Here is a 27,773-nt window from a genome sequence, read left to right on the forward strand (position 1 = left end):
GCCGTGACATCACTGTACGACAAAAAGAGTCGCAGGGGGAAGAGAAGGCACCAATCAATTCAACCACTACGCTGTGGCGCACAGAGGAGAGGCGACGCGCTCCCCAACTCGGTCCAACAAGGTCCAAGGAGCGACGCTTGAGTGCGCTTTATCTTTCTTAAAGCCAGGCTCCGCTCAACTTTGTGTCTCAGCGAACTGTTCTCTTTTGAAGATGTTCAACCAAGATGCTTTATACTTAGATCGGTCCTGCCTACGCGAACCCGCTTCCTCATAGACTTAACATTTTTTTTCCCCCTTTCTTTCCGTGCTGACCAAGACCTAACCCGAATTTTGCAGCTGGTGAGAATATGTGCGAGAGGCGATCGGCGAAGGGCATGGGCTGTCTTAGGTCCCTCACGGAGAAGCAGCGTGGATTAAACGCGAATTAATGTGGAATTTATCGGAGCCCCAAGGTGGAACGACGACCGGACACAGCGCTTCCTCGTCAGGTAAAATAAGACTGATGGACTGAACTGTTAAACTTGTCTAGGAAACCAAATCTTAATAATGTCAACAAGTGTAAAATAAGGTGCCTTATAAGAAAACGTTTACTTTACAACTGAACATCGACATTTGTCCTACTGTACACGCTTATAGGGTGTGTGCGTAAAAGTTAAAGCGTTTATATTTTGATCCTCGGGGAAAACGCAGTGAAAGGAGAAATACACATTAAAAGTTCATTAAAGTTTCATTTATTTTTTCCCCCTTTGGAGGTTGTGCTACTCAGATGATATTTACTTTTTTGATGTTTTTGATGTCTTGTCCCGGGCTACATCTGGCTCTGGTACGCACGTCAGATCTAACACCTGCGAGCCTCTTGAAGTAACTCTATCCCTTATGATTATACATGACCGTCAAAGCCACTGCAAATAGACGCTTGTAGCAGTCTGACTGCCTCTCCTGCTGCTCTGTATTCTAACTCTTTCTCCAACATTCTTTCATGCCTCTTGTGATCTTTCGGGCCATGCAGACTTGCATTTCTTTTCATATCACGCCACTAAACGTGATTTCTTATCTCTTCAATTGGAGACTTTATGTCTGCAGTTTCTCCCCCACCCCCCCCCCCGCAACTTTCTTTGATTTGTCTCCCCCCGTGTCATTTTTTTTTGTTCAGTCTTGTTCATAACTTCCTCACCTTGATATTTTCATGTTTCTGTTCACGTTAAGATCAATCTTCTGTTTCATTTAGACGCCCTATATTGCCGGCGGGGTTATTATTCACAGCTCCTTTTTTTGTTCTACTTCAAAGTGAAGAGGTGTCTTCCCTTTTTAACCTGCTCTCCTTCCATCATTCCTACTGTATGGGGGGGTGGGAGGGGGGGCACACACAGTTTGGAGAAAGCTGCAGTGAAGCCCCTGTTGTATCTACCTCATGTCAATACCTCAACGCCAGTGTATTGACAGAAACCAACTTTCTCCACAGGGACTGACTGATCATGGTCGCCGTGGTCCGCTCTCTCATGGTACTGCTGCTCGCTCAGGTGTTGCTGGAAGGTGCTGCGGGACTTATCCCCGAGGTCGGCCGGAGGAAATACAGCGAATCCGGGAAGCAGACCCCTGAGCAGTCGGAGAGCTTCTTCAACGAGTTTGAGCTTCGGCTTCTCAATATGTTTGGACTGAGGCGCAGGCCGACCCCGAGCAAGGAAGCCGTTGTGCCGCAGTACATGGTGGACCTTTACCGCATGCACTCAGCAAACGGAGACCACAGCTCGAAACGACCCAAGAGCATGGGGAAACACGCAGAGAGAGCCGCCAGCAAGGCCAACACGATTAGAAGCTTTCACCATGAAGGTATGTATTAGTGACATACCTTTACCTGTCAGCCGGAGAGCTCCTCGGCTCTGTCAGACAGCCCAAACCTATATTTAAACATGACTCAGTGCGCCAAGGCTGAACTTCAGAGTCTTCACTGTTTTATGCAGCGTTAGTCATTTACAGGTGACACGCGTCCACGTTATTTGTAACTCTGTAATACGTTCGGGATTGCTTAAAACTCACTGACACGATTTACAAACAAGTATCTCATGCGCAATTAAATTAACTCTCATATATGTAGTGATGCAACCTTTAACCAAACATTCCCCTGGCGCAGCTGTCACAGGCTTCAAAAACATCAAGGGGCGGTGGTATCCCTGGGGTAATTTGTTTCTTAATAATTGATGGTGTTTGCCTGGGCTCTGAAAACAGTTTTTCCAGACACGCACCACAGGAGCAGGGTGAAGGGCGGTGTGCCCTTTTCGCAGGTGATAGTCATAACCCTGCTACTTCAATAACACAGGACATGGCATTATACTAACACGCATTATGACAAAGTCATCGTGTCTCGTGTCAGACTGAATTCTGAGTCATTTCCAACAGGACTGAAATTAGTCCTGGTAAAAAGGGAGAGATGGGGTTGCGCGCCTTATTCTTTCCAAATCACCCCTCTCTCTCCGCGCTGTGCGCCATTACGCACGTTCCACACCATAATTGCTCACTTAGTTTATATGCTGGATACGCGCTGATTGTTGAATTCAGTGTTTCAGTTCAACTCCATTTTACTCTCAAGTTAACATATGCTGCTCAGATGAATAAGGCTCACACACACCGAAGGTCCATAGATCCTGGATAGAGTGCATTAGTTCACCAGTCATACACTATGCCTTTACACAATGTTACTGATGAAGTGGGTTATTTTAAGATGTCTAAAATAATCTAACAGGTGGAATTTAAACATGACTAATGCTTTATGTATATATTACGTTTAACTGCTGAGCAGCAGAGTGGTGCACCTGGTCATAATATCAAAATGATTTATGTATGATAAAAAATAACTTTTACTGTAAAACATATAGCAACTCTGTATCTACCGTTCAATGTCCGATGGCCCATGTTCCAGTTTTTACAACATACAAGTTACTGAGTCCATAGGGGCTCTACACAGAGTCCTTATACAGAGTCCTAAGTGTTTGAGTGGGGAAGTTTCCATCAGGGGTGAGTCAGAGGGGTGGTTGAGTGGTTGCTTGGGTGCTCTCCAGAGGCCTAGTGCAATGACACCCAGTGGCTACACTGACACACTACAAACAAGCCTGGCCCGGGCAGCCAAGCTGAGTGACTGCTCCCTGCCCACTACTGGAAACCTCTGCACCAGGCCATCACACACCTTGACACCACCGACCATTACGAATGTGTTCAGACTGTGTTTACATATGCTCCCCTGGCTTTTTCATCCTACGCTAACAGAATTGCGGGGTTGTTACTCTTCCCATGTCAAGAGACGTGCAATTGATGGCTACTCCATTCAATAAGCATATATCTACAGATGTAAGTGCAGCACATCAACGCAAACGGCTCTAATCATTCATCACATATGCCTGCTATTAATTTCACTAGGATAATTAGTTTCGCTCCTATCAGTTTTCAAAGATAACCACTTTCCATGCCAAATAGAACATTTTCACTATTACACAGGAAGTGGCTGCCTGAGACAGGTCCGTGATGAATGACCCAACATTAGCCTTTATCTTTTGTTTTGGCATGCAGCGCAAAAAGAAATTAGGAATGTTGATACACTCATATGTGTGGTTCACACGTTTTTGACAAGACTCAACTTGTTCACACAGCCAGTTCCTCAGGAGAGAGACAGACGGGAGACAGTGAGAATGCTGCTGCAGTAAGAAACAGAGAAAGAGTGACAAGAGAAGGAGAGGGAAAGAAAAGAGGATTTGGGGCTAAGAGAACAGAGAGAGAAGGGGATTTGGGAGCTGAGGAAGGAAAGAAAGAGAGGGATTGGGGACAGAGGAGAGGGAACGAGAGACAGGGGGCTTTCCCACATCAAATGAGGAGTGATAGGCCTAATTGAGGTCTTTGTGCCTCTGGAGGGAGGTTTAGAATGAGATGGTGGAATTTCCTAAATGCCTCCTTTGAAAGAGCACAGAGTTCAAAGTTTGTGTTTATTTTACCACACCAAACAGATTAAAAACTGTGTCTATACCTCATCTATGAACTTCATAAAGGACGAGTTCAAAGTGGAGCTGCCTCAAAGCAAATTGCAGCTTTTACTGAGATTTCTGTCATTTACAGTGCAATATAGAGGGGAATACCAATGAGCATACGTATATATATATATATATATATATATATATATGACTTTCATATGATTCAGGACATTTATAATAGATGTCTTAAACACATTTTTGAGTGGAGTCTTTCCAGGCTGTTTGCAATAAAGTTAACATTCAAATATCAAACATTGTTCACTCAGCTTTCCATTTGTGAATGGATTATCTAATGGAATTATGAGGTTTCACGTTGCAACATTTACCAGTGCTATTTCAGAGCTGGCCAGTTCTATAAAGGTTAATGCAACAGTTGCCATTTATGTTAGAACGTATATCAGTTTTATATTGATTTCCACGTTGCTCTTTTGCTCATACTCATCTTTAATGATCCTCAATATGTGCTACAACTTTTTCATGTGCACCGATAACGGGAATTGTTTGCAGCAACAAGTTCTCATTTAAAGGCATCTTAGATCGTATCAATAAAAGGAAGCACACTGCTTTCATCTCCTGACATTTAGCCAGGTATGTTTATGAGCACTAATGACGGTATTACATCACCATGAGAATAGTACACTGTGAGTGAGTCACACATGCAAAGTATTGATGTGTGTGTTAGGCCTGTTTGACAATGGCCCACACCCACTCAATACAACCACGTGGCAGCTTGGCTGGCTGCACAGACAGAAGACTGCAAGTTGTCTGCAAGTGTATGTGTGAGCAAGAGACAGCCAGAGAAACCATGTGAGAAACCATTCATGGCCAATGTTTCCCTGCTTGCAGAGGATCCATAACGCCAACTAGGCTTTCATCATAGATGTTGTTTCTCAATTTTGTACCATGCATACACTCTTTGTTTCATCCTTGGCATGCATTTCACACCTTTAACCATGTGTCTCTGTGCTATCTCTTGTAGAGTCTATGGAGGCCCTGGCCAGGCTGAAAGGCAAAACGACCCAGCAGTTCTACTTCAACCTCACTTCTATCCCTGATGAGGAGCTCATCACCTCTGCAGAGCTACGCGTCTACAGGGATCAGGTGATGGGAGCTGCACCCCCCAACAACAGCTTAAGAAACAGCAGCACCAGTAATAGCGCTCCTGGCTTCCATCGTATCAACATTTATGAGATATTCGGAGTTCCTGCCACTCAAAGTAGGGAACCTTTGGCACGTCTGCTGGACACTCGGCTAGTGCAGGACTCTTTGAGCCGCTGGGAAAGCTTTGACGTCAGCCCTGCTGTATCCCAGTGGACCTCTGGGAAAGGTCACAACCATGGCTTTATGGTGGAGGTGCTTCACCCAGAGGAAGGGGAGATGGATGGGGAGCACGCCCAGAGACGTAGTAGGCACATCAGGGTGAGCCGGTCCCTGCACCAGGACCAGGACTCGTGGCCTCAGGCTCGGCCTCTACTGGTGACGTATGGCCATGACGGCCGTGGAGACTCGGTACTCCACACACGGGAAAAACGTCAGGCAGCACTCCGTAAACAGCGCAGGAAGCAGCAGCACAAGGCCAGCTGCAAGAGACATGCCCTGTATGTGGACTTCAGTGATGTGGGGTGGAACGAGTGGATAGTGGCGCCCCCTGGCTATCACGCCTTTTATTGCCATGGGGAATGTCCGTTCCCCCTAGCAGACCACCTTAATTCTACCAATCATGCTATTGTGCAGACGCTGGTCAACTCAGTCAACTCGAACATCCCCAGAGCCTGTTGTGTGCCCACTGACCTCAGCCCCATCTCCCTGCTCTACCTGGATGAATACGAGAAGGTGATTCTGAAAAACTACCAGGATATGGTGGTGGAGGGATGTGGCTGCCGGTGAGAAGCGAACAGTGGCATGGAAAGAAAGAGAAAATGGGCAAGAGAGACTGAAAGAGACATCAGAGGTTATTATGGACACCCGGTTTCCCAATGAAGACGTTTATTTATATGAAAGACAAAACAGAGCTATTGTGGAAGAAGAAGAAAAAAAAACTATATATGAATATATTTATGTCTACGTAAAGTTGGGAAAAATAAATATTTTAATCAGAGGAATAATAATCCTTTACTGGTTTTGAAAATGTATTTCTGATGTACATTTCGAAATGGGTGCAATACCACATGAAGTATAATGCTCAGATTTTTATTTTGTATTTATTTCTATTATAACCACTTTATTTGTAAATAAATAATGTGTATTTATCGTGGAAAAAAATGTGGTCACTCCAATTTTCCAGCTACAGTGAACCAGTCAACCATTGTTGATGTTTCTATGTCAGGGGCCGACATGGGTGGCTGACACGAATAACAAGAGTTTCAAATTCTGACAGAAATTAGCTGCACAAATATAACACATGACAAGAAGCTCACACTGCACTGATTGCAAACCAAGCATTGAACTCTTTTGGTAAATGTAATTGGAAACCAACAACAATAGAAGTGTAGAGAAGAAAGTGACGGAGCTGGGTGAGGGTGTAATGAACTGCAGTGGGGTGTAGGGTCACGGGACGAGACTGACAGGTTACAAGCCCACAAATGTGATAGACTCCCATGGGAGGATTAGAAAAACACCAGAGCATGTTTTCATGCAGTACATGTCACTGCAGAGATCCCTGGGAAGGTTCGACTAGAAGCTAGCTCCTATGTTTTTGCTGTTGCTAACCATTATTAACGTGTGTGTGTGTGTGTGTGTGGGAGGGGGGTGGGGGGGGGAGTTGTGAATCTGCAGGGGCTTCTGAGGAAGGTCTGACATGGCACAGAGTTTATTTATAGTGAGATTTGAGACTGAAAGATTGCAAACTGTAGCAAACAGACACACCAACAGCCTCTCAGCAAGAAAAAAAAGCCTACTGGCACTTTAATTAATAAAGACAAACAAACACACACCTGCACCTGTCCACATACTGCACATGCTCAGACAGATTTGTCCCCACTTTAGAGTTTGGTTGCCTTTCTTTTTCGTCTCTGAGTCATAAGGTTTTGATGTGTTTGGCATATAGGTAAAAAAATATATATAACAAATACACAATTTATTTTTTTTACAAAATTACTCAGCAGCAGCAGATAATGAACTGCAACACTAACAATACCCCAAACTGACACCATAAACCGCCTAAGAGTCATGTTTTGTTGGCTGGCTGGCAAAAACAAATCATATCATATGTTGCAATAAGACAGTTTGAAGCATGAACATCTGAGTCAATATCTTCATACTGCAATGTTTTTGATGGAAATAACATAGGATCGGATTATATCATAGGATCACAGATCATAGGATCAAACTGAATAGGACTAAAAGTGCTCCACAAAGACACAGATGAAAGTGTACAGTGTAGCCACCATAGCAGATCAGATAATGAGAGGGAGAAGAGAAAGTTTTGCGGAGTTTGACTGACTGCGTTTTCTGCTGTGTTTGCATTAGAAAGGGTTTGGAGGGATCACAAGGCAGCTCAAAATGCTCTAAATAGAATGTTTTTTTTATGTGAGCGCACATTGGGACCGTGGAATGTTGGTTTTCAATCTCAGACACATGCATACGCTTGCATGGAAAACCAACGTGGTTGTTTTTTCAATCATCTATTCAAGGGTTTCCTGGTGGGCTTTTTCTCTTCAAAAAACAAATGTGCATTGAACAAAGATACGCTTGTTACTTATATAGGAAATGTAAATCAAAACATTTAGAGCTCGTGAGACTTCATTCACGGGCAGTAAAAACACTGAAATGTCAAATTTCTTTCTTCCTGTGCCTCAGATCATATCTGTTTACCCATTCTTATCCTCCAAGGGTGTATTGCACCCGGCAATACTAGATGATGCAACTATCCAATTATTTTATATCCTCCCCAACACACACGCACCTCCTCCTCCTCCTACCACATTTCAGTTTCAATCTTCTGCATGTGTTATTTTATTCTACCTTGCATCTCCACCCCCCTTGGTCCCATCTGGTGATCATTTCTCCTCTGTGGACCCCACCATACCACAACCCCGCACATGGGCTACACATAACTCTGCCAGTAGCAGAGCAGCACCATTTTAATGGACTTCAGTTGGAAGTCACTTCGCTGGCACACTTAATGAACATTTGATAAAAATGAACACTAAAAACCTTAACCCAAAAACAGTTTCTGGAAATATTTATGTTAAAAAAAAGTGTTAAGATTTAATAGTTTGCCTTTATAGTTTAAGTCCATAAACCTTTCATTGGGTTGGGTGGAAATACTGCTCCCAGGGTGGGTGACACATGGGTAGCACTCCTGAAACTCCCCTCCTGCAGCCCCATCTCAGCTGAATTGGGTTCTGGTTGTACTGTGAGCTGGCCACTGTTCCTCTGACTTCTGGGGCTTCTCATTTCAGAGCCACGTTAGTATCTGACAGCTCCTCAGGGACCAATCCCAAACTTCTCACTAAGAACAGGGGTCGAGGGTCAAAGTAATAAGGGCCTATTATCTCCGACATTACTGACTGACTTCCAGGCTCATCACGTCATCACAGACTAGTGACTTCAAGTGTGGTCAGCCACTGGTAGGAACTGAGAGCATGTTTCCGTTTCCGCATTCATTCTTCTTATACAGCTTATCGCAACATGGATTTTAAAAACCCATCTATTTTATGGCATGAAATAACTGATGAGGAGCTAAAAATATAGTCTGTGTGTGACTGTGTATCCCATGATTTAGTTACAAAAGCACATGCAAGATATGTGTTCTTGGCTAGATTCTCTTCACCTGCTACACAGACCTCTGCAAAGTCACTCTCCGAAAAACAGATTTTCCCCTTCCTTCTCCACCAACATCTGGTAAATCTGTTAAAGGTGTCCTTCGCTGTCTTTGTTTACGCACAAACACACAACAGAGCAGCCGCACAACTGATGAGCATAACACTGGAAGCTGGGACCTACTAGCGTGGCAGGGCTCGTTCGTTTTGTTTGGTGCGCAGCAAACCACACCAAAACTATCTGCTGCTCCAAACAACCTAAATCATAAGAGTTATAAAATCTGATTTCCAGATTTCTGGCTGGCCCAGAATTGGAAAGTATGCGTGCCGTGTATCTTTGATGAGACAGAGGGCTCAGTCACTATGGGAGATCTCGACTAGCCCTGTGCCAAGGTGAGACACGAAAATGTACAGGAGTGAAGAGAGACGGAGGCCACTATAGAGTGTTTTCTAACTTTGGATCTTTTCTCCTTCATGTGCAGCACACACTAATTTTAGAGCTGGTGCACATGGTGGTTTTTTTTCTGTATTCTGAGAACAGCCAGTGAGATGACGTCCAGCATAGCTGAGACTGTGGCATCTGTGCTGCAGCTCTGAACACATCAAACAGACGGGCGTCCACAGATTCAGGAGCAGAGCAAGTATGGAAATGTCTTTTCCAGAATGACGGCACGGATGATTGTACTTTTACACATATACAATCTTAGCCTTTTATTCTTCCACGTGTATATGTCTGCACGTACAAGCACATATGAATTAAAGCGTATCTGTGAGCACATGTGCTGCAAACGCACTAGCTTTGACTATTAAATGCACTTGTACATTCACATTACAAAAAGGCATGTAGGAAATGAGAGCAACATTACTAAAACACAATCGCAAACTTACTCCTGAAATATATTCTGCTACTACCATTACTGTAAGAGCTAATCATCCATGCAATCACAGTGCAGTTGGCCTGGAGTGACATGCTGAAATCATTACCTCTGGCTTGGACTCAATGGAAGAGACCATTATACACAGCAGAATAGTCTTGCAGTTAAGCTATAGTACAGAGTTAAAAGCCTGCCTGCCATTATGATACTCCCGAGAACAAGGCAATGAAACCTTAGAAGATGGACGAGACCTTAAGCAAGACACTTTTTATCGATGGGCGATGGGGGCAGCAGCAGAGAAACAACCTCGTAACATTAGAGCTGTTCATCTCTCACCCAAGGATGTTAAATAACTCACATTTTTTGGACAAAGTGTGTAATACTCTCAGTTCCCTGCTCTCTCTCACTGTTCTGATAACATACATAATATGAAATATGGAGAAAGGAAATACTGGAGGATTTGGGTAAATTATCAATAAGATAATTCATTTTCCTTTTCTATGTATTTTCCGTGTCATTCTGGGATCAAAAAGGAATGGACTTTAGGATGTGTACCTTGCACTTTGCACAGAGAATACAGGAAGGAGTTCCATATGGACCACATATGGGCTTCTAAAACAGGCTCGAGGATGGATTTGCCTGTAGACACTGATCTAAGGTCAGTGTCGTGTTTACTCCTCTGATGGTTACAGTTAGGTTTGGGGGGAAGGGTGAACCCGACTGATCCTGGAACCTTGCCGAAGGGCGTCTCCTACACCCCAAGCTTGAAAGGGGTTGTGTGGTTACGGGAGCAGCCTCCATCTTTGTAGCAGGAAGTGAAGAGATCAATCAAAGGGAGCTACATGACATCCCCCAGCATGCCTGTTAAATAAATGTCAATCTCGAGCACAGTAAATCTTGTGCATTACCACGCATACAGCTTCAAATCAGCGATGTTACTGATTCTGTGCTGGCCATAAAAAGAAGGCTCAAAACTAATCTGTTTTGTCTGATGACAGATAGTAGACGAAAGCTCAAAATACAAAGTGAATAATGCCAAAGCAGAACACACTCTTTCTCTCATATACACATGTTAAACACACACATATATATAAATATATAAAATATATAAATATACATACATATATATATATATATATATATATATACACACACACACACACACACACACACACACACACATATATATACGTATATATACATATATATATATATGTGTGTATATATACATACATACATACACACACACATGTATGTATATATATATATATACATACATACACACACACATGTATGTATATATATATATATACATACATACATACACACACACACATGTATGTATATATATATATATATATACATACATACACACACATACATGTATATATATATATATATATATATATATATATATATATATATATATATATATACACATATACAAAAATATGGCCTAGATGTTGATCACTCTACTTAATCACCTGTGGTAGTAAAATTGATAACCACTGTCTATATTATTTACTTTCTTTTGAACATTTACATGTTTTTTGCAGCCTTATATAAATATAAATGTTTATTCAGTCTCTATAGATAGATAAAATGTGCATAAATTACCTTTTATTTGTCCTTAGCCAGTAGATGGCAATAACCCATCTGTAACGCTACCCGGCCGATACCACAAACCCTATCTCCTTCTGTCTGCCGGTCGCAATGGGGATAAGAAAGATAAGGAAAGTTTGACTTCTTTATGACCAAAGTACACGTCTCCTTGATTCAAATGCAAACGTGAATATCACTGTCACAAGTTTGCAACGTGTCGATGCGGCACCTTGAGGAGCTCCAGGCCTGGAAACCCAGTCCACCAAGCATCAGTTGATCCCCAGCTATGAAAGGAGACCTGTTCTGGAGTTCGGGGCCTCACTTGGTGGTCTATGAGAACAAGCTGGTGCTGAACCTTTTGTACTTAGAGCAGATTACCAGGAGGCTGCTTCCAGATGCAGTGCACCAGGGGAAACAGACTCTCTTTCCCTGGGTGGTATGGGACAAATCCATTCCCCACACTTTTCTCATTAGTGTAATAAGCTTTGTATAAACCAGCGGACTGACAATGTCAAGGACACACGCACCATCTCCATCTATCTATCCATCCGTCCATATACAGCACATCTGTCACACATCTCTGTGCTGGAGCTATGCAGGTTGGAACACGTTCAGATGAAATGTTTGCAAACAAACACCTATTTTGAACCTTGTCCAAACTGTATACATCAAATCTCTAGCCCTTGAGCATGTGCTGTGTTGTATTTACATTGCTGTGTCAAATAATAGAAATTATAATAGTATTAAATAATGCTCTCTATGCTCAATGAGAACCTGCTAATCAGATGATTGATGAAATGCAGAGATCATGCAATGGTTTAAAGGGAGCTCAAAAATATTGTTTTATATGTATTGTTTTTGTAACAATACTTGTACATTGGTACGTGGGAGAAATAATTTTTCCATGCCTGTCTGCTATTTTGAAAGGAGGTTTCATCGACCTGATTGCAGGGAAGATGAGAGAAGCCTGTTTATGTAAAGAGCAGGTCCACAACCTGAGGGCCCAAGCCAACTCAGCTACGAGTTGCAACTCACACTTCTTCACCCTGCTCTCCCCCAGCCTGTCACTGGCATGGCAAAGTCTGCCTCACCAAGCTTCCTGTGACTCACTTCCTGTCCCAACCCTGCACCTGCACTCCCCTGGGTGATGTCATGGCAGGTTTTCCTCTTGGAGTCGTGCTACCATGTACACTCCCCATCTGGGATAATGCGTGTGTGTTTACGTGTGTACGTCCATCAGCGTGCCTGGCTCAAACATCAGTCAGCGGACCTGCGGTGAATGCAGCCCTTCATTGCTTAACTGATGACCTCTCCCGGTTGGGGAAAGGCTTTGCAGAGTAGAAAGGAACATCAAACAGACGGGAGGAAAAGTACAGTGGTTGATGGAACAAGGATTCAGTCCCGAAGATGGATTATTGTGATTTTTTTTCTCTCCTTTGCTTCCTTTTTCTCTAAGAAACAAATATGTCCATTTGTTGCCACCTTGTGTCTGCGCATTCAATTACTGCTTTTAATCCTTCTGTGAATCGTGACTGAGCTTTGCGTAGTGAAAACTTGACCTTTATGAGAAAGGAGCAGTTCTGTTTTCCAGTGAGGTGAAACAACCTCTAGATGTCCTCAATATCTGTAAGAATAATTACAGTAGGCCTTTTCTACCATCGGTGACCGCAGTGAAAATGACAGATTGAGGGGAACACACTACTTGGACAGGCCCATGAGTGAATGGAAATATTGTATGAGAATGAGTGCATACTTTTTTCCCTCATCCTGGGCCGTTAGAGGTGATGTTTCTTTTTTCTTTGCTCTTTTCTCCCTCAGATTGAACGTGTATGTATGTGAACGGGCAGGAAATGCCTTACAGCTCCCGTCAGCAGAGGAGAAACCCGTTAGAGGTCAGGGGTCGCAAGAGGAAGGCGGCAGGCATATATCAATATTCATTTCCTTTTCGGGTACATTCACAGACCTCTTGCTAGTTTCACTCCTTTATACAGTATGTTATGGATCATTAGTTCTTGCTAGCTGCCTGTTGACAACATTAGCTGCTCTAATGGTCGTCTGTGGGAAACTCAGTGCTTGGTTTTCTCTTTTGGTGTGTGTGTGTCACATTCATCTGGCTCTGGTGCTGATAGATGGTATAGACCAAAAAGAGGCCAGTGCGAGAAAAAAGGAAGGCTCAGGCCCACTCTGGTTTTCTTTGACATCCACATAATTTCCTCATGACTAGACTCATATAAAGTATACTGTTGCCTGTTTAGGACAAAGCAGTCTTGGTGAAAATGCAGTTGCAATGCACTATTATTAAGTATTTACAGTTGTGACTACGGAATTGATAAAGTATACTTAGAAACTTATTTTCCTCATTAGAATGGGCAGCATTTAGAGGGCCACAGTTTACCAACATTCAGGGGTTGACATTGGACTGAATCTCTGTACTGTCACTGTGCAAACAGCGGGCGTTCTGTTGACTGGGACATAAAATAGTGCTGTTGGGTTTTGGGTTTCTAGAGCGGGATCAGGGCTGCAGTATATTGAGTCCATGTGGGGAGTGCGTTTTTAATCTGAGCCTTACCCACAGTCCTTCCTGTTTCTAATTTGGCGCTGCAGCGGTTTTGTCTCGAGGCCAAGAGCCTCTCTTCCACAGAGTGTCTATTTCCTCTGAAGTGAATAGTAGCAGGTGTGCTGGCCCGAGATCCCTTGGAGAAGTCTGCTTATGAATGGCCCACATCTCACTCTTTCTCGCCTGTCTTTGTTTTCTTTTTTCTTCCTTTCATTCCTATTTTTCATTCTTTCATGCATTCTCTCTCTCTTTTTCACATACTTTCTTCCTTTCTTTGCTGTTATGTCTTTACCACTCTGTGGTCAATCCTTTGTCTCCCTCATCTCTTCTGATTTTCTTTCATTCTTCCCCTTTGCTCTCTTTGCTTCCTTCAAGATCAAGGTGTAGTACTTTGATAAGTCATATAGCAGCAGCTTGTGCTGATGAAAACAATAAAAGACAACAGCAAGAACAAGGGCAACACAATCACATATCAACCGGGCCAGACATCGGACATAATAAAATAACATAAAACAGTGAAACTGTCAAAACATCCAAATTAGGTTTAGAATTCGGTTTATTGGAATTGCCTTTGTTGTGGCAGGCAGGATCTACCACAAATCCTTTAGCAGTTACCATCATTACTATCCTGAATAAACTTAACTTAAATGTGCACACACAGTGCAAATCATCTAACTAATGATTACATATATATGCATATAATTCATATATGCAGGAGGACGAAGAAAATGTGTGTGTGTTAGCGAGAGACTCAATCTTTCACACATTGTAGTCAGGCCAGCCTGATCACCAAGAACTCATCCAATCTGTGAGCAAAGGAGACATGCTGTCATGCTGCTTCAAGGAGGCACTGCGATTGGAATTAACCTCTAGCGACCTTTACTTCTCCCCCCTTCCCCAAAACACACTCCCTAATGAGTTGGTCTTGAAAGGGTGCAGCCTTTGCTGTAAGCAAATAAATCCTATCAAGGCAAAGCCATATTCTCACTTATCTCTGAGGAAAACATGGGGAAAAAAACATGTTGGTTGCCAATGATTTGTGACTTAACACAGGGGTGAAATATGGCTGCAAAGCCATTAAGGAAATGAGAGTCTAACCAAAGGGTTGTTTAACTGGAACACATGAACTCTTAATGATGTTTGTGTTTATTCAATTTTGCCTCCACATCATTTGCCAAAGAAAAAAGTTGGTGTAAAGGTTATGAGGAGAGGTTGCAGATTCTGTTCCCAGAGATTGTGAGTCTAACAAGACTTCCTAGAACTCTAACAAAACTAAATAGAACTTCAGACATTTTTTTTTTTAATTGGTAATAATTATCTTTGTGGGATTTTCTTATCTGTAAACTATCAGAATTATAGAAATTATTTTAACCCTTGTCATTGTGTCACCCATAATCAATCTATACCATTTCAATGTACTCATTTGTACATTGAAGAAGTAGCCTTTGACCCTTTAGTAACAATGGAAGTTCTCCAGCCTCTATTCAGGCCTCCTTCCCCCCCGCCTGTTCTTCTGATTCTCTGCCAAAGCCAACCTCGGGCATTTACACTTCCAGCCGTGGCGTTTCCGGCATCTGCACACGCTTGTGTTTACACAGGATGTTCAAACTTGATGCAGATTAAACAAATCCAATTTGGAGGCTGAGTTCAATCACCTCCTTTATTTCAACATTAAGTAGATGAAGCTGGGGGCCAGATCACCACTTCCATTTCCAAGAGGATTGGGTGGGGGGAACGATCTGAACACCAGTAAGTCCAGAAAGTATTTTGAGAGTATTCATATGCGAATAGATGTCATCCACTAGTTCCCACAGGCTTGCATGTGGTTGGATTTACTCAGTGTGGTGGAGCGTATTTTTTCAAAAATCTCCAGCTTTCCCTGGCAAAGAGTTGTGGGTCTGCGAAGAGCCCATGGGTAGTTTGGCACTGGTTCTGTTCCCACACTTATGGTGTAAACGGAGGCCTGGCTTTGTGCTCACATGCCCAGACCAGGCACACGTAGCACAATTGAATGTTAAGAACATTTCATTTTGCCAGGACTTTTTCATCTTACATCAGATAATCACTGATTACTTAAACTCAGGAAACACAGTATAGGTCAGACGGCAGTTGTGCCAAGTTCACTTTCTCATATGGGAGAGTAGACAGCTTCCGAGTTTGGCTGAGGGCGGTCTTCAGGCTTGCTGGTCCAGTCCTCTGTTGAAGACAAGCTTCGGCTCCATGGGTTCATGATTGGGATGGGAAATGCAACAGAAAACTGGACGGTCTCTGACCTTTTCACAAGTACAAAGGGACCTTCTTTGTGTCCAGAAGAGTCATTTGTTCAACAGGATTTTTAATTGCTGCTCACTCCAAATAAAGCCCTGAGTGTTGTGGGTCCTCACCTGGGTCCTCTTTCACATTTGGGAGGGGTTTTGACCTTCTGTGGCACCTGTTTGGCTAGCATCCGGCAGCCCATCTGCTCCTAGCTAATGCTGCCATCCCACTTCTATGGAGCATTCAAGATGGCTAGCTGTCCGCCTAATTGTATCACATTCTGCAGGCTTTGTCCCGACATTCCCTCGCCAGCTAAAGGTTGCCGAAATCTCATCCGCCACATCAGAGGGTCCCTATTAACCCCTGACCCCTGGTTGGTGTGTGTGGACAAGGTCGCTCCTCACACCCAACTCCGGGCCCATTAACACGTCGCCCCACAGCAGAAAAACTATTTTGACGGGCTGTAATTGGCGCTAAGTGATGGTGGACAAAGGCCCCCTCTGTGCTGCCTGCTGGACTGAGCGGTACTGACCACTCTCTGAGCTTCACGCTTGACATTTCCTTTCTGAGTCCGATGTGAGAAGAGAGGAACTGGGGAAGCCCCTTCCTGCACCACCACCTCCTCCATTTCTCCATCCCTTCAGCCCCTTCTGCTATTTGCCATGGCGCTCCTTTGAAAACGTGAGATAATGAGGTTCTAGTGGGGAGAGCTGGCCGGCGCAGAATGGCATGGTCCAGATCTGTGGAGGCTGATTAATCCAATGGCGGGCCATTCCTTTCAGAGCCAGCCTAATTAGTTTATGTTAGCTGGGGAAGGTCAGGGGGCGTGTTTGACTGAGGCCTTTTCTTTAAATGCCACAATGGTGTGATGATCTGTGGGTGCAGGTGCAGCAATCGGCTGCTTTAATGTTGCTGAGCTGCTTTGGGTATTGGTTGTACGGTTGAGTTGCAAACTGCCAAAGACAATGAGGTCTTTTACTTGAGAGTGTATGACATTTATAAACCAGTCTCCAGCCATCCAGTTGGCTTTCCAAGATGTTATAACACTCTACAAATAACCAGGGAAAACCCCTCAGTATTGTATGTGGGATAGTGGTTAAACATCTGAAAATATGGAAAGCCAGGACTTCCAAACAACTAAACACTATGAAGAATCATTTCGCTGGTAGTTTTGGCCTGCATTATTGTATTTCTAACCTAGAGTCCACTCAGTGAATTACAAACCACTTAGAATGAGTCACTATGTTAGTACATGGAAGTCCCTCCTCCTTCAATCGTATCACCCTTTACCTTTACTGAATTCATATTTATGGCAGATGCAAATCCCTTTAATGATTAACTGTGATCCCAAATTCCCCCATGTTGTGTACAGCTTGTGTCCTTAGCAACACTCCAAGGGAACCCAGCCAGACTTCTCTCACACAAAGCTGTATACTTAAGACAGGTCTAACTCCCTTCCCCATAGGCCATGCCATGCTCTCATCCCCGTATTTAACAGCCTGACGTCAGACAGCAGCAGAGGAGGCAGCAGAGGAGACTTTAATACTAAATCTCTCCCCCTGTCATTACCGGCCTGTGTGACCGCCTATCAGAAGCCTTTGAGTGATGTGGGAAACCCTGGGCCCTGTCCTCCCAACCCCTCTAGGCCAGGCCGCCTGTTCTGTCCAAACCAAACTGAAAACTACAGGACAGGCACAGCTAGGGTTGACATCAATGAGGCGCCGGGCTCTTTATGCCCACTCTGTGGTCAGGAGGAGAGAAGCCTGGATATTAATCTCTCTCTCTCTCTCTCTCTCTCTCTCTCTCTCTCTCTCTCGTCTTTACTTGCATGCTTTCTTCCTATTTCCCCTTCTCACCACGCAAGCCGTATTTCTGGGCTCTCCATCCCATTAGGGCTAAATCAAACGAAGGCAGAGATTGTTCATTTTGATAGCTGTTGAAATTGCAGTTGCAGCTGGAGGAAGTATCCTCTCAAACACTGTGTGTGGGGATGGGAGGTAGAAAGAAATTAACGTTCTGTCCTAAGCCCAGTTCAGAGTGATGGATAGGTCCAGCAGCTTAAGCTGAGGCCTGGGTTATTTTTTTATGTTAATCTCTCCATTAATAAATGCCTGGACTGTTTTGCTTTAACCTGAATAAGTCAACCACACCTTCCTTGACACTCCAGACCACTGAAGCCGACCACATTCTTATTAAATCCACACACAGATCACTGACATGTAATAGTAACATAAACCATCAACAGCATTGAACTGGCTGACAGACAAAGTACTGACTTATTTACATATAGTAAAAATATGAAAATACAACAATTATTATACAACTAATATTTCAACATTCTTATAGTGAGCATATGGCTTATATAATATTAAATTAGTATTGTCTTGATTTTTCCAACACCTGTGGGGGGAAAAACAAAAACATGCCAACTCAGTCAGTCAGTCCACCAGCCCATGTGATGTGGGTCTTTATTAGAGGACACCTGCAGCACCCAGCTTCCCCTGTCGGCTTTGTGAAAGCCTCTGAACTGGGTGGGGGACAGAGGGGAGAGCCAGAGGGCCAGACCCAGGTTTGGCCCCGAAGGCCTTAACTATCACTACAGTCCACGGGTTGCCTTTGGCCTTGCTAACTGTTCCATGAAATGGGCCCCAGGAACAGTGCAAACCTCCCAGAAACAGGCCCCTCACTGTTAGCCAACAGTGCTCCCTTTGTGTGAAAATTGTCAAAGCTGGCCCTTTTCTGTACTGGTCCTGCCTTTCTTTTGAGCCTCAGCTGTGAGCAAACAAAGCTGGCTTAAAGGTTTGCATGACGGTTAGCTAGCTAGCTGGCTAGGCGCGTTAGTGTTTGTGTCAATGAGAGCAATGGAGTTTGTGTTTCCTGTGTTCTGCAGGTGGGGCTTCAATGGCAAATGAAAGAAAAGCCAGTAAATACTCCACTGATGAGACCATTATAAAAACCAATAACCCTATTTCTTATGGTTAGTGGGGAGTGGAGCTCAAGGATTCATAATGTGATCCAAATGAAACACTCAATGCCTTTTCCTTGGGATTATTCTTAGTTGAAATGTTCAATGCCAGCAGGTAAGCGAACTATCAGCCTTCCGAATATCTAACTCTAGACATTGACCGTTTCAATTTTGTGTCATCCACAGATAAAATTGAGGGGAAAAAACTGGTCTCTAGTTGGACAGCATTAACACCAATGTTGGCAGGCTGAAACAGTTGTTTACAGACAAGTGTTATTGGTAAATACAGCTGTAAAGGTCTGAAAAAGTAGGGCGACAAGCACTGAATATTATTCCTACAAGGACTTATTGGTAGCATTTATCTTTTAGGATTTAGAGATTTTACAGTGACCTTATTTTAGGTACTTTAACTTCTTACATCATTATAACGTTTTAAAATATTCCTATATTAACTTATATTCATCTGTCACTCAATATTGCACTTATACTTTGTGACTTTATCCAAATCTATCTTTTTTTTTAATTCATTACTATATATACATATAGTACATAGCATACATTTCTTTATTGCTCTACAATCAATTTGAATAGAGAAAATAAATGAATACTTGAACAGATGCACAAATCATCCTCTATGTATCTTATTGCACAGGCAGACATAATTACTGTTTATATCAAATGATATTTATTATGTTGTCAGAGCACATGTTCTGAGGAAACAGAAGAAACATTTATTAAATGCTATTTCTCATTGGGTTTTATCTGTGGTTGAAATGGCCAATCAAGTCACCACAGCTTTGGGTTCACACGCATCAACTCTGTAGCAGATGTGTTCACTTTGTAAGGCTGTGTGTAACACCAAGAAGCTATACAACACTACAAAAATGAGCTATAGCTACAACTTCCATGGCAAGGATACATGTTTTAACATATTTATTAAGGGAGATAAACACAGCACATGTCCCCCTTTTTTTCTCCTTTTGGATGGAAAGGAAAACCAGTAGCACTTGGTTTAACCGCATTTCACTTTGCATAATTGTTCCCAAGGTTGCTGGTTTTTTTTATTTCTAGGCTTGCTGTGCCAATATAATTCAATTTCTGTGGCCAAGCCAAATATTTGCAGCATGGCTTATGCTTCTAAACTGAGCTGTAGTTTGGGCAAAAGAGGTGTGCCTGGCCAGCAGCACTGCACAGACAAGGCAATAAACAGATTCACTGCTCATCAACAACAACTCTGCTTCTAATCACTAAGTCATTCTCATTACTTACTCTTTTGTGCAATAAATTCTTAAGCGAGTGACAAGGTAAACACAACCGTCCAGGCATTGGAGTTTTATAACACTTCAATCCACACCTTGCATTGCACTGAGCTATGTGCTGGACGGTTTGATGGTAAACCGACTGTTTACTACTTCTTAGGAACAGATGACAAAAACTGGAGGGAGTCAGAGTCATTTACAGTTAGTTAAATTCCCTGCTGAGAGGCCCTGCTAAATGCTTCTTCCACAGACCTTGCTGGGAAATATTTGCAATGGTTTCCATCCAGATCTGGGTCACTCGGTTCCACATTCACTGCACAGGTGAGCTGGAGCAGGTTTGTTTGGCATTGGTCATTGGCTGTCCTTTGCTTTCCACGGGGCTGGGAAAGCAGCACCACATACAGCTTGCGACAACAAGAGATGCTTTTGTCCATAGCTTACCACGGCGAAATGACACCGCTGAGCCGCCTGCTGCCAATGTTGTCCAGGTCTCCCAGGACAGTCCCCAGGGGCTACGAGACCTGCTGCAGGCCAGTCCAATAGCAGGCAGAAGGAGAGTGAGAGCCCTCGGGAGAATAGGTAACTCTGTCAGCCAGCCGTGCTGGTGCAACATGCAGATGAAAACAACCTCTTTCACATGGAGTGTGTTTTGGCTTCCAATGTTGTTATCATGGATGATTAGCCTTAGAACTCAATTCCGAGCAGGGACTATTCCTTATTCCTGTCACACTGTCAGAAATTATATTTACCTACCACTTTTCCCAACTGTCCCAAGAAATAAAGGGGGACTTGACTAATCAATGGAAATCAGGCAGGTGTGTGATATTTATTTAAATATTAAAAAGTAAAGTCAACCTCATTTCAGAATGTGTCCCGTGTCAGGTACACACAGATGTAGGGAAGAAAGATTTTTCAAAAGGCTTCTACACTAATTCAGATATTTCCTTTTTAACTGCATATTTCAATAAATACCATCACAAAAGTAAACGTGTGCTTCTATATCCTTTAAATTGTTGTTTTCCTTCAAATAACCATCTGGAAATGAATTAAAAGTCTAATCGTATCAAACAAACATGTTGCCACTTTATATATAAAATGTTATTGTCAGCTTACAATGTTGTTTTGAAGACAAGCTCTCCTCTTTGGACACTTTAATCACTCCACATTAAAAATATACTGCTGTTTTTTTTCGTTACATTTCCAAACTACATCAAGAAGAGATTATTCTGAAATGTGTACAAAAAGCGTTCACTTGCTTGGAGTTGGTTAATGACTCAAGTAGCGTGACACGTGACGAGGACTGATGTCAGCCGTGGCCCGATCATCACCCCACAACAGGTGCAGCCTTCTCTCTTCCCTCTCCTCATACTCATCTTAGTGCAGCTTGTTTTCCTTCTACATGTGGAAAGAATCTGCTTAGGTGGTCCCTCTCTTTCTTTCTGCAACCCTCTCTCTCTTTCTCATTTACTCCCACACCTCTATTCTGCCTCTCTGTCTCCTTATGTCTTATGTTATGTCTCTTTTTATGCCGGAAAAGGGAAGTGCTGATTGTAAATATGGAGAGGTGTCAGGGCCAGAAGGAACGGGCCATATATTTCTGGATCCAAGCTGCGAGGTTTACCGAAGCATATTTTTATCATGAAAAGCCAACATGGAATGGGACGGCCGTGCGCAGCTGCTGGTCTAATTTGCTCTAAGCATGTACAAATAGGACGGCCCACACAGACCATAAAAGTGGAGTGGAGGTTTTGCTCAACGCAGCACTTTTGTCTGACCAGAGGCACAGGGACGCCTTCCAAAGAACAAATGAAAACAAAAGAAAAGAGAAAACACAGGCACACTCACTTGATAGTTTGAAATACAGTAGAATAACTCAGAAGAGGGCGGACTACTGCTGCTTCAGTGTTATTCCACAAGTAAACAGTGTTTCAAGCACTGTTTACTAACACCAATTCCATTTCATATTGAATAGCTAAACTTTTGATGATATAATCTCACTGTTCATTTTTCAGGAAGCGTGCCTCTTGAAAAATATAACGTAACAATGTAACATAAATGTTCTTTGTTTAATATTTTCAACTTCCTATACTATTTTTTATTTACAGAGTCAAGGTCAGTGGCTGTCAGAACATATACATATGTGTATATATATATATACATATACATATATATATATACACATATACATGTATATATATATACATATATATACATATATATATACACATATACATGTATATATATATATATATATATATATATATATATATATATCAAAACCTTGTGTATATATTTTTTCAACAAATTCTCAAGGTTGTTTCCCACCTTCAGAGCTGCACCAATGTCCCTCCTGTTCGTTCTCCATACATTTTATTGCGCCATGGAAAGTTTTATTTGCTCTTGAGCAATTTGCTCTGGAAACCCCCTGTAGATCCTATGAGTACGGTACATTTGTACAAGTGCGCGCACACACACACACACACACACACACACACACACACACACACACACACACACACACACACACACACACACACGCCTGAACGGGGTTCCCCTTTAGACACCGGATAAATATCTGACTTCAAACAGTAAACTGGGTGCTAATGAACTGGATCCTGACAGGGTTTGCTTTCTGCGAGCAAAGACCCACCCCACAATGGATCTATTCACAGGATCTCAGCCATGGAAAGTGTTGGTAAAGTAATCCCGCTTGAGTTTATGCGACCTTTTCTAACTGTCAGTATGTCTTTCTCGCCTCAGGCCTTTAAGGACTGGCCAAAAACAACACTGACCTGCATCAGCTGATACAGGCAGAGGCTACCCACATTTGCATGTTTCAAAATGGCACCCATTCAGAACCAGTTGGCAAATTGATGTGGGGAGGAAAGGAACACAGTACACCGCTTCCTCTTATGCCGTACCTGTGAGATCAGTCACAGCGACTTCAAGGCCAAGTGACAAGGGTTGTTTCCTCCATGTCGCTCTGTAGCACAGGACGTGGCTGGATGGCATCTAAAAGCTTCCGTGCACATGTGGCCAGATCACCCAACATCCTCTGCATACAGGACCTGCAAGAAAAGGTGTTATTTTATCTTTAACAGAATATGGGCAGTGTTCCCACTGAGTCTCTGTGTGCTCTGACAAACCTAATAAAAGTCACAGCATTGCATATGGCTTTATTCAACATATTTGATATTCACACAGGAACAAAAATGTCAACAGCTTCAAACTTTCATGCACACCTGCTAAAACTGACAAAGAAGGATAGGGACAGTTATGATCTGAGCGACAGCATTTCATCACAAATTCTGCTAACAAAAAGGCCAGTGAACTCATCAGGCATAATATCTGGAAAAAGGCCATCTTTCTTTCTTTCAATTTTGGACTAGCAGAGTATATGCCTGAGGTAAATGATCACCATCTATCCACATGGCTGTGCTGATCTATATCTTTTATGTTTCTGGGTAGCAAAGGGTTGAAATATACGGCCGGTGACAGGTAAAGCGATACTCTGTAATGGAAGTTGTTTTACAGTAGCCACTTTTCAGAAAGAAGTGCAATATTTAAACATGTGATATCCTGTTCCAAACCACGGTTCAGAACAGCCTCTCCTCTAGATGTGAGGGCCACACTGCGCTGACAAGCTGTATTTATGGCTATCTGACCTGACACCATGAAAAGGTTTATTTCTATCAGATGTTTCCATGCAAGGAGAGGTGAACAGAAAATAAGGAATGTATCAGTTTGGCTGTGTCGTATGGAAAGTTCAAATGTAATTGAAAATGCATGAACTTCATGTTTAAACTTCTTTTTACAGCATTGACCCTGGCTTGGTAACATTTTTTTATAAGCTTCAATGGAAACATCCACAAGCATGGACGTAAGACGCCATTTACTTAAGCACCTATCGCTCCACCCATACAATTAATTTTAGAAATAAAAGAGCCTTTATACTGAGCCTTCACTGCGGTGCAAGGATTACACATTCTATCTAAGGGGAGGTCGGTAATATTTAGACAAATAAAGGCACTTTTATCAACACATACAGTCTGTATTTAGTCAATCGCTCTGCTCTAAGTCATAGATCCTCTCTTGACCATCACACCTGTTTTGCTTGACTCTCATCACGACAGAATTTCACATTACACTGACATTTGTAAAACAAATAACCTGCCAGGTGCAGGTTGTCTTTTCTTGAGTTTCATTTTTCTATTTGAACAGGAACTGGTATGGAATTTCATGGTAACTATGGAGGTCAGTGGCTTAAGAATGAATCAATTCCCAATAAAAAAGAAAAGAAAAGAAAAGTAAGAAACAGAACAAAGACATCATTTTCAAACCCTCAAAGAGTAAAAATGAATCAGAGCTGCAACTCTTTGCAGACCATGAGGCAGTGTAGCCTTTTCTCCCCAGAGCCCTGTGCTGTCAAGAGCCTCTCTTCCAGTGCAGTTTCTCAGGCCTCCTGACCCCCTCAGTGCTGGTCCCACAGGATAAGTTCGTTCGTTAGGGATTCGTTGGGATGAAGAGGTGGGAGCGTCCAAGGGGATGTAAGGGCTGAGGTGAAGGGGATGTGGAACGCCGAGGTGAGCAGTGGTCGGTAACCTTATGAAAACAACACCTTTGAACAGTGTTTACCTCCGAACCCATATTCAGTCATGAATTACGGCCTCCATCGACACGTCAAAGAAGTTGGTGAGGTAAGTTAGTTTCTTGTTGCATTCATTACTCCCTCTCGCCTATCCCACCTCCCCACTACATCCCTAGAAGAACACCCCCCCCCCCCCCCCCTCCAACCTCACCCCAAAAGCATGGGGCTCGGCAGCATGAATGGGGCATTGTGATGCGTCTCCGTCACGGCAGTGAATGTTTTCACTTCCATTTGATCCGTCGGCAAGGCTGCTAATTGGGTAAGCGTGTTCCCAGGTCACCAGGAGGTTTCTCTTTCCATAAATACAGAAACCCGGCGAAGGCTTCTACAGATGTTGTTTCCCACCCGCTTCCAAGTAGGTTCAGACCAGCTTCAGGCAATAGATGTAATTTATTGTGTCTAAAACCACAGTCCAGCGTTTTTCCCTCTCTCTCTCCTCAAGACTACATTTTATCATTCTCCCAGGCACTGTAGTAAAGTGAAGTTGATATTTGTCCTTTCCTTTAGCTTGGACTGTGTGTGCTATGTTGCCATTATGACCACAGGTGTCATGATGACATGGACATGGTGTTACTTTGTCTGTACTGCATCCAGGCCTGACAGGTCCAAATGATGTTATTTTCCATGTGCCTGTCCACCAATGACACAGTTTATGAGGCTCAGGGTTTATTTGTTTGTTTTTGTCATGGAATTTACATTTCCTCTTAAACACAAGGACTCAAGACGACCTTGTGTGCCAGCACTAAAGACTGAGCTGGAACAGAGAGCTTAGACAGACTCGCAGGCATGTTTGCTACACTTACAGTAATCTGTAGGGTGTGGTCAAAATGATCAGGTGGTCAAAGAAACCTTCAACTGGAGCGCAGTGGTTTATGCTGAAGTGTCCTTACCCATTCTAGGGCTGTTTCTCTGCAGCTGACTCTGGCATGGGTCCCTAAATAAAGAGACAAGTTTCCCACTTAATCAATAAAGTATGATATCCTACTATCAACAATTAAACACCACTGCAGACTACCCCTGAGATGGCATGGTTTTATAATCACAATCTAGAAAGCCAGGGCTGCTGTTGATATGACACTAATTGAGAGTGACTCAAAAATACTGCCTTTCATTTTTAATTACCACGTTCCTTTAAAAGCCATTTTCATATTATAATAACTTGAGTGGTGATTGGCAGTTCCTGCTTTCTTCCAGTGAGAAAAATATCATGTGACGAAGGAGATGATAATCAAGAAATAGCTTGCGAAAGGCCATTGTTCGCCTCAATGCGAAATGGAGGGACAGCAACCCCTTTAGCTGTGATATATGACGGCCTCAAGTGAGCTATTGCTTTTATAAAACGTTCAGTATTATATTAATAAATAATCATGTTCACAATTAAATGGGCCCTCCTGGGCTGGCTGGCTGTCTGTCTGCACATACTGAGGCGGTTGCTAAGGAACGCAGTGCAGGTAACTTTAGCCTACACTAGCAACTAGCACAGGCTATTTCTTTTGCTTACAGATAAAGAAAAGCACAAAATAACACAAACTAACCGATCAAGGCAGCAGTATACAGCAACTCGTGTTTTCTGCAAGCTAAAAGTACTGTTTTTGTCAATGGGGTCTGGTGGCTTTGAAGAGAGCATAGATAGCGGCTCCAGCTCCCCGTTGGAAAGGGCTGTCTGACCGCAAGGTAAAGCGGTGAAAATATTCTAAATATAGTGTACACTTATAAGGGATACTTTGCTGATATTAAACCAGCTGTGTGTCATGGCTAGTGTGTGCGCAGATGAATGGCTTCCCTCCGTGGCACCAGCTATCAGTTCATTTTCTCAGATGTGGTATGATACTTATTGTGCAAAGGAATTAGACGTCATAGGCGTTGTATATGATTATTATATCACGGCTATGAACCAATCAAATTACTTGATTTGAGCTACCCGTTTTGTAAAGATGTTTTTAATTTCAATACATACTTGAATTTCTCCATTACAGCACCTTTATGATTCAGTGCTATAAAACACACATGTAAAGAACTACAGAGTTGGAGCAAAACAGTGGCCAGTTTATAAGCCGTAGACATGAAGTGCCTTTCTCTTAAAACTGGTTCAAAAACTAAGGAGCTTTCCCTCCTCAAACTCAGACGTGGTCTAATGGCGCCACTGTGTGGCAGGAACAGAACTTTAAGTGTTAATGTCCACTAACAGTTCTTGGGTGTCCTTTAATTATCAGTCGGTTGACTTAACAGAAAAATATGTCAAATTGTTTATTAATGTCTCTCTGCAGATGAATGCAGTCATGCAGAAGGATCTCCGAAATACAAAAAGACTAGTGCTTACAGTTGTGGTGAATATTACTGTGATGCTAGAGATATGACTAATTTTCCAGTTACAGTATGACTAATAAATATTAACTTAGTGTCCATTAAATGACCATAAAAATGACTCATCAACTAAAAGTCTCTTTGTCCACCAAGATTTAAATAACAGACTTTTCAACTGCTAAGACGACTAACGTCTAAGAAGGGGCAGCCATAATTTTTAGTGTCTGTGTCTCTCTATCTTTTTTCCCCTTTTTCTACAATTTGGAGATTACATTAAGTGTTAATGCACATGCATAGGACATTAAATCATGTGAAAGAAAGCAATTTATGTAATTTAGGCATTGGGTGCCTACGAAAGTCTATAATTGAAATTGAAATTGCATTTTAAATAAGTGGTGACAGTGTGCAGGAATTGATTACTGTCTTTCAGAATTTAGAAGGTTTCTGTTATTCAATATACAGTTATCTTAAAATGTAACTTAATCTTAAACTTCCATCTGTGCTCAAGCTGCCTTATTACCCCATGTG

The 27,773-nt window shown here is 42.6% G+C and overlaps 1 protein-coding gene across 1 annotated transcript; it reads left to right on the forward strand.

The window, feature by feature from the left end:
- Positions 1-40: 40 nt before the first annotated feature.
- On the forward strand, positions 41-6,278 carry bmp2b (bone morphogenetic protein 2b). Its single transcript, XM_078275137.1, has 3 exons — positions 41-488; positions 1,463-1,830; positions 4,996-6,278. The coding sequence occupies exons 2-3, from the start codon at positions 1,476-1,478 to the stop codon at positions 5,901-5,903; spliced, it is 1,263 nt and encodes a 420-aa protein (XP_078131263.1). The 5' UTR covers positions 41-488; positions 1,463-1,475; the 3' UTR covers positions 5,904-6,278.
- The last annotated feature ends 21,495 nt before the right edge of the window (positions 6,279-27,773 follow it).

This window comes from Sander vitreus, chromosome 18 (assembly GCF_031162955.1).
Source record: "Sander vitreus isolate 19-12246 chromosome 18, sanVit1, whole genome shotgun sequence".
Lineage (NCBI taxonomy): Eukaryota > Metazoa > Chordata > Actinopteri > Perciformes > Percidae > Sander > Sander vitreus.

Bases quoted from the DNA above. Each gene is read 5' to 3' on its own strand.
- bmp2b (XM_078275137.1), top strand. From the start codon at position 1,476: ATGGTCGCCGTGGTCCGCTCTCTCATGGTACTGCTGCTCGCTCAGGTG. The intron at 1,831-4,995 runs GTATGTATTAGT...TATCTCTTGTAG, and splicing joins TAGAAGCTTTCACCATGAAG to AGTCTATGGAGGCCCTGGCC.